General features: G+C 47.7%; 1 protein-coding gene across 5 annotated transcripts in view; it reads left to right on the forward strand.

Annotated features, from left to right (window-relative positions):
• The first annotated feature begins 404 nt into the window (after positions 1–404).
• SLC6A16 (solute carrier family 6 member 16) overlaps positions 405–17549 on the forward strand; it is a 30137-nt gene continuing 12992 nt past the window's right edge. The window contains exons 1-6 of one of the 5 annotated variants that reach the window (XM_083471900.1): positions 1607–1725; positions 7177–7243; positions 10381–10521; positions 11002–11195; positions 13834–14634; positions 15786–15943. In XM_083471900.1, coding sequence (XP_083328026.1) covers positions 14439–14634; positions 15786–15943 — 354 coding nt within the window. In that variant the 5' untranslated portion in view covers positions 1607–1725; positions 7177–7243; positions 10381–10521; positions 11002–11195; positions 13834–14438. Of the gene's footprint in view, positions 1726–3125; positions 3147–4119; positions 4315–5628; positions 5680–7176; positions 7244–10380; positions 10522–11001; positions 11196–13833; positions 14635–15785; positions 15944–17549 lie in introns of those variants that run through there. The other 4 variants (XM_083471896.1, XM_083471899.1, XM_083471898.1 and 1 more) reach the window with 4 other exon arrangements.

Here is a 17549-nt window from a genome sequence, read left to right on the forward strand (position 1 = left end):
ATACAGTAACCCAATTTTGCATGATGGATGAAGAAGCAGCTTTCTGGAAATTAATCCCAAGTTTCTGGATATGTTTGGATACAACTCAACGTGATTTTGAATCAAGAAATCCCAGAGCAGTGTAACAACATTAACATATGTGGGCAACTCTGGAAGGTGGTCTGGAACAGCAAGTATGGATTATTTCACTTGATTCTTAAAGCTCTGCACTATCTGCTAGTGATCTAAAAATTCAAGGTTTTGCTGTTAGCATAAAGGTAAAGGGACCCCTGACCATTAGGTCCAGTCGTGACCGACTCTGGGGTTGAGGTGCTCAACTCGCTTTATTGGCCGAGGGAGTACAGCTTCCAGGTCATGTGGCCAGCATGACTAAGCCGCTTCTGGCGAACCAGAGCAGCGCACGGAAATGCCATTTACCTTCCTGCCGGAGTGGTACCTATTTATCTACTTGCACTTTGACGTGCTTTCGAACTGCTAGGTTGGCAGGAGCAGGGACCTGCATATAAAGCCCTAAGTGACCTGGAACCCAAGAAGCTCTGTTTAGGGTAGAGGAAGTCCTACTTCTTGTGCCATCCAGGAGACAACATCCAACATCTAAGAGGACATTTACACAAAGCAGCTCATTCTTGGTTTCCCCCCCCACACACACCACCTGTGGAACTCCCTCATTATTTGACGGTCCTCCATAGTAGAAACAGAATACCTACACTTCTATTGACTGCTTTTGGTTCAAATGGAAAATAGTTTGTTTTTTTCAGGGCTGGTATGATAGCCTTTGCTGCTGCTGAAGTTGATTAAGATTTTAAAGTATGTTTTTATTACTGTGTGTTCTGTTGCTTTTTAATACCGCTAGCTGTCACGTGCTCCTAATCGGAGGAAGGGCAGAATGTCAAAACAATGAATCATCAGCTGGACACATCTGTGCAGCGTGAACAAAGTTTTTGTGCAACCGAACTTACAGAGTTTTCTAAGGAGCCATGCTGCTCCTTTGAAAGAAACAGATGAGAAAGGATGAAAATAAAAGGGAATCTTTTCCTTTCAATCTTCATAACCGTGTGTGCACGTAAAAACCAGCATATATGCGCGTGCACATATCTTCTCTTATTCTGCCATTCTTTGCAGCACATCAATTTACTTCTCTTTTCTTTCATGTTTTCTCCCTTCCTGTCTCCTCCCCACCCCACCCCACCCCACCCCCGCGCCTTTTATCCTGATTTCCCCTTCTTTCTTGCCGTTTCCTCTTCCTTTACCGGAGAAAAAGGCACCGCACGTATACAAATGTTACAGGACTCCCATCAGGCCCTACCGGCATGATAAGAATTGTAGTCTACTCCCTGGACGTCACGGAGTGCCCCTTCCTCCTGCGGGTGTTCTTATGCCCAAACATTACCCAATATGAACGTCGTACGGCATGTGCTGCTTCCTCAGCCGTTGCCGCGTGACACGTGTGTGCGTGCATGTGTGAAAGAAGCGCGGGGTTGCGGGGAGAGATCTTCCATCGTTCGCGGCCTCCACTGCGAGAAGAGCGCGGTTTCGAAAGCGGCAGTACCCGAGAGGCGGCGCCGAGGCGCTGGGCGGGGTCGGAAGGCTTTTTTGCCCGCCTCTGGACGCGGGGGGAGCTTGGCTGATGCAACGTGGCCACGCTTGCAAGGCTCCGAGCTCCCTCGCCTGTTCTCCAGGTGTCACGACGGAACGGACGCGTCCGGAACGCACCCCGAGGTGCTGGTAGGTCTGGGCAGGTGCGGCGAGGAAGGGGATCCTCCTGCTTGCAAGGAGGCGAGGTTGGGGGGCGGAAGGAATTGGGTTAGGGGGAGCAAACCCCAAGGCGAAGCATCGGTGGCTTTCCAGAGGGCAGGACAGGGAAGGGGAGACATGGGGAGCGGATCGGGAACTCCCCGGGACAGAGAAGTGGGGGCGAGGGGGAAATCGACCCCCCTCTTCTCTGGGAGGGGGGCTGAGAAGCGTGGCGGCGGTTTGGAGAGGAGACGGCTTAAGGTGGGCAGGAGAAGGTCCACCCAGCACCCATGTGGCGGGAATAGCAGCTGTACAACAGGCGAAGCATTCCTTCGCTGGTGAGCTTCTTCGTCCACTTCCCACCGCTGCGCATCACCTGTTGGGCTGCTGCCTGTCACGCAGCTGTCAGACGTGGCCGCTCGGTGCCATAAATAGTTTAAAACAAATACTGTAGAGAACTCTGGGCGGGGCGGGCACTTTGCAAGGTGGCATGGGTGTAGCGCGGGGGGGGCAGCTAGCCCCCAGTCAATAATAAATAAATAAATAAAAATACATAGCTAACTGAGGTTCTGCCCTCCCAACAAAAATCCTGGCTACGGGGATGCTGAAGGTGGCTTTGAGTAGATGTGGCCAGAAGGAGCTGGCATGGGTGCGGAAAGGGTCCCTAGGCTCCAAAGGTAAACGGAGACAAGGATTAGGGATGTTTATACTGTACACATAGTGTGTATGTGATCTCGGGCTCCTGGGACACCTCCTTGATCTTCAGTCCCAAAACTTGTGAATAATTTGGGCTGCAATGCCTGTAATTTAGCCAAGTGCAGCAGTAAATTAACAATTAAGAGTGTCATTCTGAGAGCTGGGAAGAGACCAGGGTTCAAATCTTCACATTGGGTGACGCTGGGCCACTCTCTGTCTCTCAGGCTAACCTACCTCCCAGGGTTGTTGTAAGGATGAAGTGTGGCGGAGGAGAACCATTTACACCACATTGAGCTCCTTGGAAGATAAAGGTGGTATGGAAATATTATTGGCAAATAATAAATATACAGGCAAATGTGTAAAGGGTTTCGACTTCATAATATATTAATCAGCTTTTTTAAAAAAAAGCATGCATATCCCTGATTAAATTAGGCATCGGATTTTACAACAAACTGACTGTTTTTGACACAAAAGTTGTTGTGAATTAGTAGTGAAAACGTCTTACTGGGAATACTGCATTGAAATCCCCAGTTGGCTACAAAGCTCACTGGCCCATCTTGGGCTAGTAGTAGTTGCTCTCTCTCTTTCTCTCAGCCTACTTTGCAGGGCTGTTGTGCAAGGCAAGAATAACATGGGGATGTACTCTGTGCGCTGCTTGAGTGCCTTGGAAGAAAGGCCAGATAGGAATGTAACACGCCAGTAAAAAGAAAATAAAAGTACGTATAAAAAATACAAGTAGCTAGCTAATTACTGGAAGGAACTGCCACCTTCTCTCACACCCACAAGGTGGGAGTGCCTATTCTTTTGTGATGGTTATCATGACTCATGCACAAGTTAACTGGAAAAATCAAAACAATGATACTGTAGTGGGGTTTTCCCTCAATACTGTTGCTTTTACCTATAGGAAAAATTTTAGTCACTTGTTATTATCTGAGTTACCTAGAAGTGTATATCATTAACCAGCTCATAGAGTATTAGTCAAGGGGAAATGCTAAGAATATTACTATGTGTGAGTTCTTCTGAGCATGTGCAGAGTGTCTGCCTTTCTGGCCAGTTAGGGTTCAGTGCTCGCTGCCACATAATGCAAGAGAATGGTGTGGATGGCATAGGGCTTGTGTGAGGCAGGGAAGTCGTGCGTTTACAGGTGTGTACCCGGGGATTTGGTGAGCATAAGTGCTCAGGAGTTGTGTGAGTCAGGGGTCTTTTTTTGGGTTGCTGGGGGCAAACTAGATGTGGTTAAAAGCTGCTGTGTGGGGTGCAATTTGGTCTTGGGCACAGGTAGTGTGTGTATTTCTCCGATGGAAATTCCCCCCATATGGAAAATACGGAGCTGACTTACTGTGAGTCAGGCCGCCATGGAGCAGCTCAGTGTTGCCTACACAGAGTGGCTGGGGGTTTCAGGCAGGGGTCTCTCCCAGCCCCATCTGGAGATGCCATGGACAGAACCTGGGGCCTTTTTTGAGGTAAAAGCATGTTCTCTGTCACAGCCTTAGCCATAGGGGGAGATGGGTACACTGTGGGTCCTTGTCACTCCCTGCTCACCAAATGGTTTTGGGGAAGGGTGGGTTTAAAGTTGTGTCTAAGTTTGGCTCCTGACTCTTGTTCTGTGTGTTCTTGCGTACGTATGAGAGCAGGGACGGCCTTCCCACAATGCACTACACAACCGCATGTGTGGTTTGGGGTTAAGGGTGGAGAAGCTCCAGTCCCCAGGGAGTGGAAGGTGTGCCCAGGATGGGAACGAGAAGATGGGAAAGAGCTTTCCCTGGCACTGGAGAGAATTTGGCCCAGAGGCCCCTTGGCTGGAGGGGGTGTGTGTTCTGATTTCCCATAGATGTGGGTGCCGTTAGAAGCTGCCCCTGAACAGAAGTCATATGGAGTTCTAAGGTATAATTGGTTTTCAAGGGGATTCTTATACAGTGGTACCTCGGGTTACATACGTTTCAGGTTATATACGCTTCAGGTTACAGACTACGCTAACCCAGAAATAGTGCTTCAGATTAAGAACTTTGCCCCCAGATGAGAAAGAAATTGTGCTCTGGCGGCGTGGCGGCAGCGGGAGGCCCCATTAGCTAAAGTGGTGCTTCAGGTTAAGTACGGACCTCCGGGACAAATTAAATACTTAACCCGAGGTGCCACTGTATTTAGCTGAATCAATCACTTCCATTATGTGTGTATGCAGGATTCTTGTTGCTAGCATCCATCTGTCTCGGGAGACAATGAGACCTATGGTGGGGAGGTGAAGCTGCTGGAAGGTTGCAGCGCCTGCCACGGCCATAGAGACCAATGCAGGAGATACATGTTTTGTTGCAGCTGGGGCAGGAGAAGCCGCCCAGTTGTGCTACTGCAGATGCACCGTGTCAATTCTTCTCTGTGCTCCTCCCAGCGGTTGTTTCTCCTCAGGTCACTGCTTTGGATACACAAACCTGACCATTTGCCTCCAGGCATTGCGGTCATCTGCGAGGGATTCCGAACTGAGCCGATGTCCTGGTTCAGACAATTATCTAAGGTTTCGCAAACCATGGTTTCTGAAGCTGAGAGTGTGAACCAAGTGTTCCTCCCTTCTCTCCTGTTTTCTGCCACCTTTGGCTCCAAGATTCTGGTTTATGAAGCCTGGAATGATCATCCAAACTGGGCGACTGTGTATCTTCTAATTTGATAACAAGAGGATAAAATGAGGTAGCTACGCACCGCAACCCTGTAAAGTTGGGTTAAACTGGTAGTTTCCTTGCAGCAGTGCTGCTGAACTGCATTGTAAAGTGCTTGCCTTTGATTCGGCAAGCTTAACTCTTACACAGCACCCAGCCTGATCCTGTACCTCTTTTTGCAGAGCTGAATTGGGGGGGGGCTACTTGTGTGAGGCCTTGAGCTGTAGCCCTCACTTGCTAGCGACAGAGTTTTAAGAAACTAGACTGAACGAGAAGCGGATCAGCTCAAGGAGCTTTTAAAGTGTGGTGGTTCTGAGGAGAGAGATGTCTTGATACCACGTGGCCCCCTAACCTGAGACAGTGGGACGTTTGGTTTGATCATATATTTTTGCCGCTTGCTTTTTAAGGAGAAGCGTAAGCCGGGCTGCTTCTAAAGTGGGGACTGGGGCTTGTGTGCCTAGGCTTGTAGGTCACTTTGTAACATGACGCTTAACTGTGGAGTGAGGGGGGGGGAATAGGGGGTGGGACCTGGCTCTGGGACTTTAAATAGGGCAGGCTTCCTGCTGGGACAGGAATAGAGGAAGAAAGATGCGAGCAAGCCAAGGTAGGTTTCTTTCAAATTTCAAACCCTCTAGTGTGTATGTGTGTGTGCTGGGTCGCCCTCATGTGAACGGAGGCAGCTCCTGCTGTGGTGCAAATTGAATTACGGTAGTCCCTTAATTAAAGGCTCCTGCGCACCTCTGAGCATGCCTCTTCCAGCTGGCCTCCTGTGAAGGCTGGCAATTCTGAGTGCTAAATTAACTCTCCCTCAGGGCAGGGAGTGAGGAATAGTTTTCAGCCCGAGGGCCACATCCCCTTCTGAGCAGCATTCCAGGGGCCACATGCCAGGGCGGGCGGGGCTAGAGGCAAAAGTGGGCGGGGCAATTGATATCAACGTTTGCCCTTGTGCAGTAGGCTTGTTTCTGCACAGGAGAGAGAGTGTGTTTGGGGAGGGGGTATAGCCTGGGAAGAGTCTGAAGGGCCAGAGAGAGATGTCTGGAGGGCCACATTTATTTCCTGCCTCAAAGAATATATCCTGTTCTATGTTTCGTTGCTCTGTTTGTGTATTCTTCCCATCCTTTAATATATAAGAGTGATGCCCCAAATATTAGATATTTATTTGTTTTTATTTCATAGAATCATAGAGTTGGAATAGACCACAAGGGCCATCGAGTCCAACCCCCTGCCAAGCAGGAAATTTATTACATTCTTATTCCACCCTTCAAGGACGTTGCATATTTATCCTTCCTCAAGGCATCTCAGGGTACTGCATCCAGTGGCATACTTTGGCAATCTTTTGTAATGCGGTGCCCTATGCGAGACCAAAATTTGGCACCCCCAAATGGATCCCACCACCACCATCACCTTCTGTCCTCACAAGAACCCCGTGAAGTAGCTGAGGCTCAGAAAGAGTAAGAGAGTGAGCCGCTTCGGGGCCCAGTGGGGAATTTGAACCTGGTTCTGCTCAGTCCTAGCCTGCCTTTCCAATCCAACACCATGCTGGCTGTCGCTACTCTAGATCTGTTGCATTACGCTGCAAAGTTTACATATTTTATTTAGGAAAAACGTAAACGATTTGATTGAAAATAATTCTCAAAGTGGTGTACAAATGAGATTACATGACTAAAACCCACAAAGCAATAAAAAAACAAACCCCTTAGTGTTCATTGTTGGGGGCTGCCAACCCCACCTTCCCTTTACACCTGCTGAGAGTTAACCTATTGCCCACATAACTTTGTTTCAATGACCTGAGTTTAGGTCTGTGAAATCTGACTACTAGCTGCTGGGATCACCCATACTTGTCGCAAGGTTGCCTCAGGTAAACAGGTGGTGATTTTATGACCTGTGGGTCAAAAGATGGTAGTTAGCACTTTTTTTTAATGACCCATAAAGTAAGGTCTTGTGTAACTTGGAGAGTTTTCTCATGTGATTTTGTGGTGCATACGTCAATGTTGTGGGGTGAGGCTGGTGGGTGCTATCCTGCTCCCTCCTCATGCCTTTGCTGAGCGTGTTGGGGAGACCAGCTCCTCATGTTTGCCTGTGTTTTTGCTCTTCTCTAAAGGAGCAAACCCGGTGCTGTGGCAGACAGTCCTGAGCCCTAAACTGTGACTTCCAAGACAACAAACAAGGTAAGGACCTTTCTCTCCGGATAGAAAGAAGGAATTAAACATGATGGGAAGAATTAAACGTAATGAGAGCAGGTACTGATTGTACCTTTGCCTTGTAGCTGTTTTGGTGGCAACCTGTATTCAGAGATAGTGGGGTCTGGTGCTTGTGTCTTGCTCCATCTTCAGCTCTCAGTAGATTGTGAAATATTGGCAGGGGGAGGAATCCGCTGAAGTCATTGCACAACGACTGGCTGCTCCTGCAACTGAACTTCCCCTCTTCCTTCTCCTCCCTCTCCTATGCACCCCCAGAGGGTTCGCGGGAACTCCAAAGCAGATTTGAGGAGTTGCAGGGAGAGGAGACGGAAGGAGAAGTTCTGTTGCTTGAGCAGAAGTCTGGTTGCTTGCCCAATGACTTTGCCAGACACAACCCATAAGGAGAAGGACCTTGGAGTTTTTTTTACTCAGTAAACGTCATGCTTTTCAGTCGTGTTGCAGTACAACTGTCTCCTTTTTGTAGGATTTTCAGAATACATTTAAACCAAAAGGGTATGTTACCAAGTTAATTAGATCAGACCTTTTCAGTGGTGGCCCCCCCAACTTGTGGACTGCTCCACCCAGGGAGACATCACCCTTGTCTGTTTTTGGGCACCAGGTGAATACCTTTTTCTTTACACTGGTTTTTGGCCCTTAATTGTGGCCTCTTTTAGTTGGGTGAAAACAGCAAGTCCTGATCTGTTTTATCTGTTCAGCTGTCCTTTTAGATTTTAGATTTTTATTGGGAGTTCTTTATTTGGTTTTAATGTAAGTTGCTTTGGGTCACTTTGTGAGAAAAGCAACTAACAAATATAATAATAAATAAATACGGTGTATCTCCGTGAGGCTTTTGTGCACATTTTTGCACAATCAGTGGTAGTGGCCCCTTTCCCTCTCCTCACATGCAGCTGGGGTCTCTCATCGCTGATTTGATTCAAGACCATGCAGCTCAGTCTTCTACAGGGCTGGAACCAGAGGTTGATCCCTTTGGGCCCCTGTTGAGGTCCATGATCTGGCCTGAGGCCTACTGGAGACCAGGGGCCTCCTCCTGCAGTTCAGCAGAGATGGGGCTTGGAACGACCTGCGGCCCTTGTTGGACTCCAACTTTCCTCAGCTCCAGCCAGCAGGGCCAATGTTTAGGGATGATGGAATTTTAGACCAAAAATACCCTGGAGGTCCATAAGTTCCCCATTCCTGCTCTTCAACATTCCTGCTTACTTGCCTCTTCCTCTTCCTCTAGCCTAGAGGTGGAGAGAATGCAAATAAGTGAGTGTGATGGGAAGAGGAGTAGCTAGCATAGGCGTCGACTCCATGGGGCTTGAGGGGGCCCGAGCCCCCTCAAAAATTCGTTTGGGGGGGCTCCGCCCCCCCAATAATCTCTGGCGCCCCTCCAGCAGAGCGCCATCGCCGCCCCTCCCCCAGCCCAAAATACACAGGGTCGGGCTGCATGCCTCCTGCCCTCCCTCCCGAGCAAAAGCTCCACCTTCGGAGCTGATTAATAGGAGCAGCACGCTCTCCCCTATTCGCTCACGAGGAGGCAGCACCACTTTATTTGCATATTCATGAGCTTATTTATTATTCATGAGCTTTCCCGGGCCCCCCCAATATTTTTTATAAGTCCGCGTCCCTGGTAGCTAGCACAGGCTTGCTAGGCCATCTGCTCCTCCTCAGCGCTAATAGTAAGGCGTTCCATGCCCTCAGGCTTATAACCGAAGAAGATGTGACACACAAGGAAAAAAGAAAAGGAGGGAGGAGGGAAAAGCAACCTCAGCCACAAGTTACAGTTCTTATAATGCAGTTAGAAATGGCAGAACCTCAGTTCCGTTAGATTCCTTTAAACCTCCAATGAAGTTATAATATCAAGCTTTTGGTCATGTAAACTGGAAGGCCCTTTTTTGCGTAAGAAGGCGCTGGCCGATTGAACAAGTTCAGTGCCTGCTTGTTTGAGGCTTCTTCGAGTTTTCCTTCTCAGGAGGGCTGTGTTGTTCCACAGCACACATGCTCACAAAGAGCCCAGGGCCATGCCCAGTTGTTTAAACATAGATCACCTCACAAAGCAAGATCCTAGCATGGTGCGAGGCTTGAGCTACGTGTCGTTCTCAGTCCTGTGTAGCTTATCTCCAACTTTTGACAAAATGCAGCTGTGGAGGCTGCAAACTAAAGCGGAAACATTGTGCTGTGTGTGTGTGTATACGTATTTTTCCTTGTGGGGCATCCCCGCTCCAAAAAAAAGCTTTGTGTGTGTTTGTGTTTTAGTGGGGAAATGCCACATGGGAAAAGGATTACGAACTCCCACACCCACTTCCCATGTGCTAGTTTTCTGCTTTTGGCTGCGTACTGTAGCTTCAGACAACTATGGTTCTGAGCACCCTTAGCAAACTACAGTTCCCAGGGCTCTTTTGAGCTTGGAAAGTGCTTTAAATGTATGGCAAGGACGCAGCATCTTTCCTCACTCCATTTTGTGAAACAACAAACCTTGAGGCAAACCACACACAGTTTGCCACTTGCAAGCATTGCACAAGTCAGTACGTGCAGCGGCAGCTTTTTAACAGCAGCCCCTTCTGCACAGTTGCCTCAGAGGATCTGTTATGCAGCTACATGTGTTTTATTTATGCCACAGAATTAAATGTGTGTTTGTGGGGACTTTGTTAGATTAAATGAGTTCACAAGTGTAGCTGTTTCTACATCGCAGTTAAGTGATAATAAAACATATTGCGTTGTTAGACTTAATTGAGTTTATCATTTGATAGTCTTCTCTAGCCTTAGGACAAGTCTGAAAAAGTAGCAGAATCTTGTTGCTGAAATTGTATATATTTGGGAAACAAAGCTGGAATCTGATAAGCAGCAACGCAGAAGCCACACAAGAGTAGAAGTTAGGCATTCCCACATCTAATTAAATGCAGTGTCTCAATTCAGACATCCTGCCAGATCGTAGTTAAGAAATTTTAACTATGGTTTGCTGCGTTCGAATTGAAAAACTAGGGTTTATGATTGGATTGCTTGGGAAAATAGAACTGGAAACTGCACCTTAAAATGTATTTACGAACCATGTTTTGTGCTTAACTATGATTTGGAGTGATGTCTGAATGGACCACCCAGTTATGGCTGTTTGTCTACCTTCACAGATTGCTACACCAAGGAGATATAATTTGTGAACTTAAGAAGCCAAGGACTGAGAGGACAGAAAATGAGAGTGGGCATGCTGCTGTAAACTGTTTTTTGCCTGTTGCATGCTTAGATGAGCACATAAGATACCTCCGCTGCATGTGAGTATACTTAGCCATCCTCTGTATTTATCATATATGAAGCTTCTCAAGTGGATTCTGACCATTGGTTCCACCTAGCCAAGATCTCAGGCAAAGGAAAAACCTTTCCTAAGCCCTGTCAATAGAGAGATGCTGAGGGTGGAACCTGAGATCTCTGTGCATACACACCATGCATGGCTTGCTCCAAAGAACCCTGGGAACTGTAGTTTAAGCCTCAAAAAGCTAAACCTCCCCAGCACCCTTAACAAACTACCGTCTCCAGGTTGCTTTGGAAAAAGTCACCGTGCCATAAATGCTCTTTAAATTCAGGTGTGAATGCAGCTCCAGCGTCCTCTGGGAGCTTTGTAAATAGGAAGTCATGTGGAAAATCTTTCGCAACGAAAGAACTGCAAACATGCAAAGTCTTGTATGTAAGGCAACTGCCTTCATGACATGCATAGTCTGCAGACGTAGAGATATAAACATTTTCCTTAATTTTAGGCAATTAGCTCTGCCGAACCATGCCTGGGAGCCTTTGCAGGGAGACGGCTGGCTCTGCCCGATAGGCAGGCACGAGCTGTCCTGTGCCAACGCTGCCCCTTTCCTGAACCCTTTCTCTCCCTGCCCCCATTCTGTGAGCTGGCACACATTCCTTCCTTTCATATCTGACCTTGGCCACCTCTTCTTCTGTGAAGGTTAGTCCAGCCTCCAGTCCTCATTGTGGGAAATAATGAGCAGTTGGCATTGGCGCTGGAAAAGGGGGGGGGGGCAGCGGACAAAAGTTTGCCGCTTACGCAGAGCCAGGCATGATAACCGTTGGCATTGCACTCCCACACTTGCCCACGGCATGGGCAGATTTCCAGAGAGTAACTGAATACGCACAAAGAAGGGAGGGGAGATTATTTGTTGCAAATTTTGCAGGTGCAACCACATTTGCAGAGATTGTGGCCCAAGGCTGTTTGTTCTGAATTCTCTAACCCAAAGATGAGAGACCAGAGACCTGGGCGGCAGCAGGGCAAGAGGGCCCTCCTTGCACGTTTTTCCATGGGTGGAATGTGCCCCTGAATTCTGATAAGGTCTCTTGTACGTCCGGATGGAGTATAGAGAGTGGTGTGTGAGTCTGTGTAGAAGCTAGCCTACTGTGCAACAGCAGAATTTACATTTGTTGCGTCACCCACTTTTGCCCCTGGTCAAAACAGGCCGCATCCACACTGTATATTTAAAGCACTATGATGCCACTTTAAACAGTCATGGTTTCCTTCGAAAAATCCTGGGAGGTGTGGTTTGCCACGGGTGTTGTTGTTAGTTAGGAGACCCTGTTCCCCTCACAGAATTACAATTCCAAAACATTTCCTGTGAAGAGAGATTAATAGTTCAACCACTCTGGGAACGGTCGCTCTGTGAGGGGATTACGGATCTCCTAGCAACTCCCAGCACCCTGAACAAATGACAGCTCCCAGGAATATTTGGGGGAAGTCGTGGCCATGTAAAGTGGTATCATAGCGCTTTAAACGTGTAGTGTGAATTTGACCTTAGTTTAACTAAAAACAGTTAAAGCAATTGTATGTATCACACCCACCCACACCCCTATCTATACAGTGGTACCTCGCAAGACGAATGCCTCGCAAGACAAAAAACTCGCTAGACGAAAGGTTTTTCCGTTTTCGATTTGCCTCGCAAGACAAATTTCACCTATGGGCTTGCTTTGCAAGACGAAAACGTCTCGCGACTTTGTTTCCTTTGTCTAAAAACAAAGACATGTTTTGTTTATAATTTATTTTCCCTTCAATTTTTGAACTGCTCTTTACAGTATGTGTGACTTTAAAGAGCAGTTAATAAACTGTTGTTGTACCAAATTTGGCTTTGTTTGGACTTTTTTTGACCATAGGAACGCATTGATTGATTTTCAATGCATTCCTATGGGATTTCGTGATTCGCAAGACGAAAAATTCGCTAGACGACAAAACTTGCGGAACGAATTAATTTCGTCTTGCGGGGCACCACTGTATCTATATCTATATTTATATCTATATCTATATCTATCTACCAATCAAGGGCACATTCCAGCCAGGCAAAAACAGTCAAGATTAGGATAGGAAGCAGAGCCTGAGGGAAGTTCCAACGGCCAGACAGAAAGGCCTGGACAGGCACATTAGGCCCCTGTGCCTGAGGTCCTTCACACCTGCTGTAAAATACCTGATCTTTAGAGGCAAGGAATACAGACATTAGTATGATTTGTGCTTGAGTAGAAAAAACGTGGCTCTATGGCTAATATGAGATCCAGACATTGGGAACTCTATTCTTGTTTTTAGAGTTTCAGGTCTTTCATGGCTACTGAAAACCACTGAAATGATTTTGACAGCAGCTAACTTCTGCTATAATCTGTAGAAAACCAAGAGGATCGGGGTGAAGATAGATTCCAGTGGTCTAGCTAAGGCAGGGGAAGGATGTCTCAGTTCAGCACAGCTGTCCCAGGAGCTCCCCGAAGCTCCCACCCACCCCCACCCCCGACTTCTAGAGAACTGTATTTTCTTGTTCACTTCCATCCATATTTCTTGAGAAACATTTCCCCCCCCCAGCCACAAATACCCATCCTGTTTATTCAGAGGGGGAAAACAAGCAAAGTTTCAGATGGCGCCGAAAAATAAATAAATTGCAAGGCATCTAAATGAAATGCGTTTATGCCAATTTGAATAATTCCAGCCCTAAAAGAACACACAGTTTGACGTAACTTTAATCCCCTGACAGGAGTGGTAGGAAGATGTCCAAACAAGTGTTTGAAAGGCACTTTGTGCTGGGATATTCTTGGCTCCAAAGAGCTCTGACTCCTATTTCATGGTAATAAATACTTCTTATTAAAGTTTCTGGGGAACAGGCCAGAGAAATTGACAGCACAGGAGCAGGCAAAATCTGTCCATCTTGCCATTTCAGTTTGTTACATTTCCTACTCATTTTCCAGACAAAAAGTAATTAAAAGTCAATACACAATGCAGTGCGCTTATGTTGACCGAAATTCTGCTCAGAGTAGCGCCGAAAAAGCGCCATTGAAGTGAATGAACCCGAATCTGCCGTGCCCATTAACTTTGGTGGTTCTGCTTGGCGCAACACTAGCTTTCGATCCCACCCCATGGTTTGGAGTCTCCTTGGAGTCTCTTTTGGACTACAACTCCTACTATTCCCAGCCAGCATAACCAATAGGCAGGAATGATGGGAGTTGTAGTTCCCAGGTGGAAGAAGGCTGGTTTGGGGAATCCAAACTGACCCTCCAACTGGGCATCTTACCTTTGGCCTTACACTCATTCCTCCTTTCTCTGATTCTTCTTCTTTTTCTAGGCTTGAATCCTTTTTTGCTTTGGAGAGGAGTCGGCAAGCGTGTGTGCCTGTGTGTGCATCTCATAGCATATGCAATTCACGGAGCCTACAGGACACTGTCTCCACCCACTTTCACATGTGTGAATCTTTGTATGCATATAGCGTCCAAACTCTTTTAATTGGCTGTGATTGAGGATAGGCACAGACGACACAAGGGCAAAGTGAGAACCCCTCTTTGTATGAGTGGGTTGTACGTATGTGTGTGCATGAACTGATCGAGTGATGTGTGTGAGCTTAGTTCGTGTTTCAGTGCATCAATCCCATAGAGAATTTTGTAGGCATGTGCATCTGCGACTGCACAACAGTGTGACACACACGAATGCCCACATCTGTGGGAGTGTGAGAGAGATTTGCTAATGTGCAAGGAGTGTATACACTTTTAGCAGTTCACTTTCCGTTTCCCTGGTCCCATGGTACACGTGAGCCTGTGCGAGTTGCAGGAGAAGAGTCTTTTTTAGGGTGTGACATAATTGTGGACAGACAAGTGTGAAGGCGTGTGATTGTGCAAGGGCCCTAGGATTTAGCCGCGTGAACAATTTGTGTGTGTGTATCACATCCCTCCACCAATGGAGAAATCCAAAGCGGACCTCGAATCTGCAGCAAACGCCGAAGGCGAATTCAATCAAGATCTGCTCACTGATGAACCTGATACCCGCCCGGCCTGGGGGTCCAAAGTTCAGTATATCCTGGCCCAGGTTGGCTTTTCGGTTGGGCTTGGCAACGTCTGGCGATTCCCCTACCTCTGCCATAAAAATGGGGGAGGTGAGTGGATACGGGCATTTCTTGCAAGCTCGGGGCTGGCATAGAGCAAGATTGTCCCCTTTTTCATTCATTTGTAGCAAGGTACCTGTGCCTTTTAACTTCTCCTTATTTTAAATGCCTGTGTCACCTTTCTGCATCATTGGGCTTTCAAGGCATTGAACATCTCAACTTAGAAACCATGCAAAACACCCCAGCATACAAACTGAAAAGCAGTTACAGCCTTCACAGTGATGCACATAGAAGAGAAGAGATGAGAAGCAGATCACTATTAAAAGGGTATGGGAGATGGAAACGGCCATGGCAGGGGCCGCCACAGAGAAGGCCCTTCCATAAGTGGCTGCCTGCTTAAATTCCAAAGGTGCTGAGGCCCAAGGCATTTGGGGGCCTAAAGTGGACTTGTGTGACAATGAAGTAGCAACCTCAGCACTGCCACTGAACTGCCCCACCATCCCAGCTTCTCCTGCAATACACAAACACAACACCCGGGTCTTGGGTACTTCTTGGCTACTGTGAGCAGCAGCTGGTAAATGGGAAGGGAGATAGTCTTGTGTTGCAGGTAACAGTCAGGCTGTGCTTACAAAACAAACTTGCATAGCTTGAGCCTGCTATGGGAGCATATACAGCTGCCTTGGCCATTTTGAATGGAAGAACACATTTCTGCAGGGAGGGGGTGGCAGAAACTGGATTTTCACAGTGCTGCCCTTGTACCAATCCCGAAAACACCTTCCTTGTGCCAGTCCCCAAAAAACCACAGTTTTGAACGTGTTTAAGCAATGGTGTTTAAAAAGAAAAACAACCCCCTCCCTCTTTATTTGAAAGAGCTAAATATTTGGTTGCATAATCATGGCATGCGCTTCAGACAGGGAGAGAACTGGAGTCCACTTGTGGGTGGGGAGGAGAGTAGGAAGAGGCGGCAATCGGAATTTGCCACAGACCGTATTTGTGTGTCTGGGAGGGGGGAGTTGAGCTCACCCCACAACCAGCTGACCCCTAATGCTCTTTCACAGGAGCACCTGATTCCTCCCTTAAATTATTTCTGATTCGGGGGGGGGGGTGTAACTGGCTGGTGGAATCAGGGGAGACTGCTGGGGTCTGGGAGCAAAGTGTTGCTTGGATGCTGTAGCTGTGTGTCTTTGTCTCACCCTGGCCAGGTGCTTTCCTGCTGCTGTACCTGCTGCTTCTCTTCATCATTGGGATCCCCTTGTTTTTCTTGGAGCTGGCGGCTGGGCAGATTATCCGGCAGGGCAGCATCGGGGTCTGGAAGTACATCAGCCCTCGCCTGGTGGGCATTGGCTTCGCCAGCTGCGTGGTGAGTTGTTCCTCCGGCAGCACTTCTGAAAACCTTTTGCCTTTGAGCTCGCCCACCCCCAATCTCGCCCATCAAGCTCTTCTTATACTATATTGGGGGTGTGGAATTGGATCCAGCTGGCAGGCTGGAGCACTGCCTCTCCCTCCCCCACGGGCCAACTTTGACAGGTGAGTGGGCACCCCCACCTGTCAATCACCTGATGTCATTACGGTGTTGGGTAACAACTTCAAAGGGGCTCGTTCTCAGCACAGAACAGCTGATGGGAAAAAGCCCTTTCAGAGAAGTGCTGCTGGATTCAGTCAGCTGATTAGCATCCACAGTGCGCCTGCTTTTGAAATTTGTTTGCAGGCGAGTTTTTAATCCAGACTGCGCCTGCAAACAGACTTTGAAGGCCTGCTGTCAGGCAGGGGCTTTGCAAATGCCAGTAATCAGCTGCTCGTCGGCGCTTGCCAAAGGCACACAGCCTGGAAGACACAGCGACACCTTCAAACTTCGACCTGCCCCATCTTTATCTGCGCCAGACTTGACTTAAATGAAGATAGGTGTAAAACAGGTGGATGTGGTTTAACAAAATGGCCTCCTGGACCAAATGGGGAGGCCTAACTAGGCCAGAGGGTCTCCCACTGCTGGTCTGTGTCATGAGTGGGCAACGTGTGGCCTTCCAGGTGTTGCTGGAATACAGCTCCCATCATTCCTGACTGTTGGGCCATGCTGGCTGAGGCTGATGGGAATTGGAGTCCTAACAGCATCTCAAGAGACACCAGTTCCTCAGCCCTGATCTTGTCACACGGCCTGCTTCCCATAGCGGCCAACTGGATACTCATAAAAGTGGGTGTGAAGGAGACAGTCCTCTGCCGCTAATGCCACCCTCCACCAGCAACTGGAATTCAGAGGTAGACTTCCTCCAAGCATGGAGGCTCCATTGTCCCCTCATGCCAGCTGATAGCCATTGATAGACAAGTCCTCCACAAGTTTGTCTAATCCCATTTTAAAGCCACTTAAGCTAGTGACCTCCGCCATATCTTGTGGCAGTGAATTCCACAAATTAATTATCCAGATGGGGGTGAGTAATGGAATTGGTGGAGCAAAGGGCTTCTCCCCTCAGCCTTCTTCTGCCTTGCCTAGATTAAACCGCCAGTGAAATAATTGCCAATTGCAGTTAACATCCTGCCCTAAATTCCTGGGGACAGACATGTTAAACATCTCCAGTATCTTGCCCCCGAAGCAGCTGCATTTTAGTGCTGGGAATATGATCCTAAGGATCGAACGACACTTCTCATTAAAAATATTTTTAACTAACGTGCTTAGACCACATCTGTTTCTTTCAAAAAAATTTCTTGGAAGGGAGGGGCAATAAATTTTCCTGCCAAAAATTGTGCTTGAAGGTGCCATTTGCTGTAAATAGCATCTTTTGGGTACAAGGGAGTTTCAGGAGGCAAATGTAAGGCGCTCCCCCCCCTCCAAACATATGATTAACCCAATTCAGATCAGTGGGCCCCCATGCCTGATTTTTCTTAAGGGAGGAGAGGAGACCAGTTTTGAACGCATGACGTAAAAATGTGTTTTAACATGTTCTTTGACCCTAAAGAGTTGCCCCTTCCCCTGA

This window comes from Podarcis liolepis, assembly GCF_965112155.1.
Source record: "Podarcis liolepis genome assembly, chromosome: 13".
NCBI classification, from domain to species: domain Eukaryota; kingdom Metazoa; phylum Chordata; class Lepidosauria; order Squamata; family Lacertidae; genus Podarcis; species Podarcis liolepis.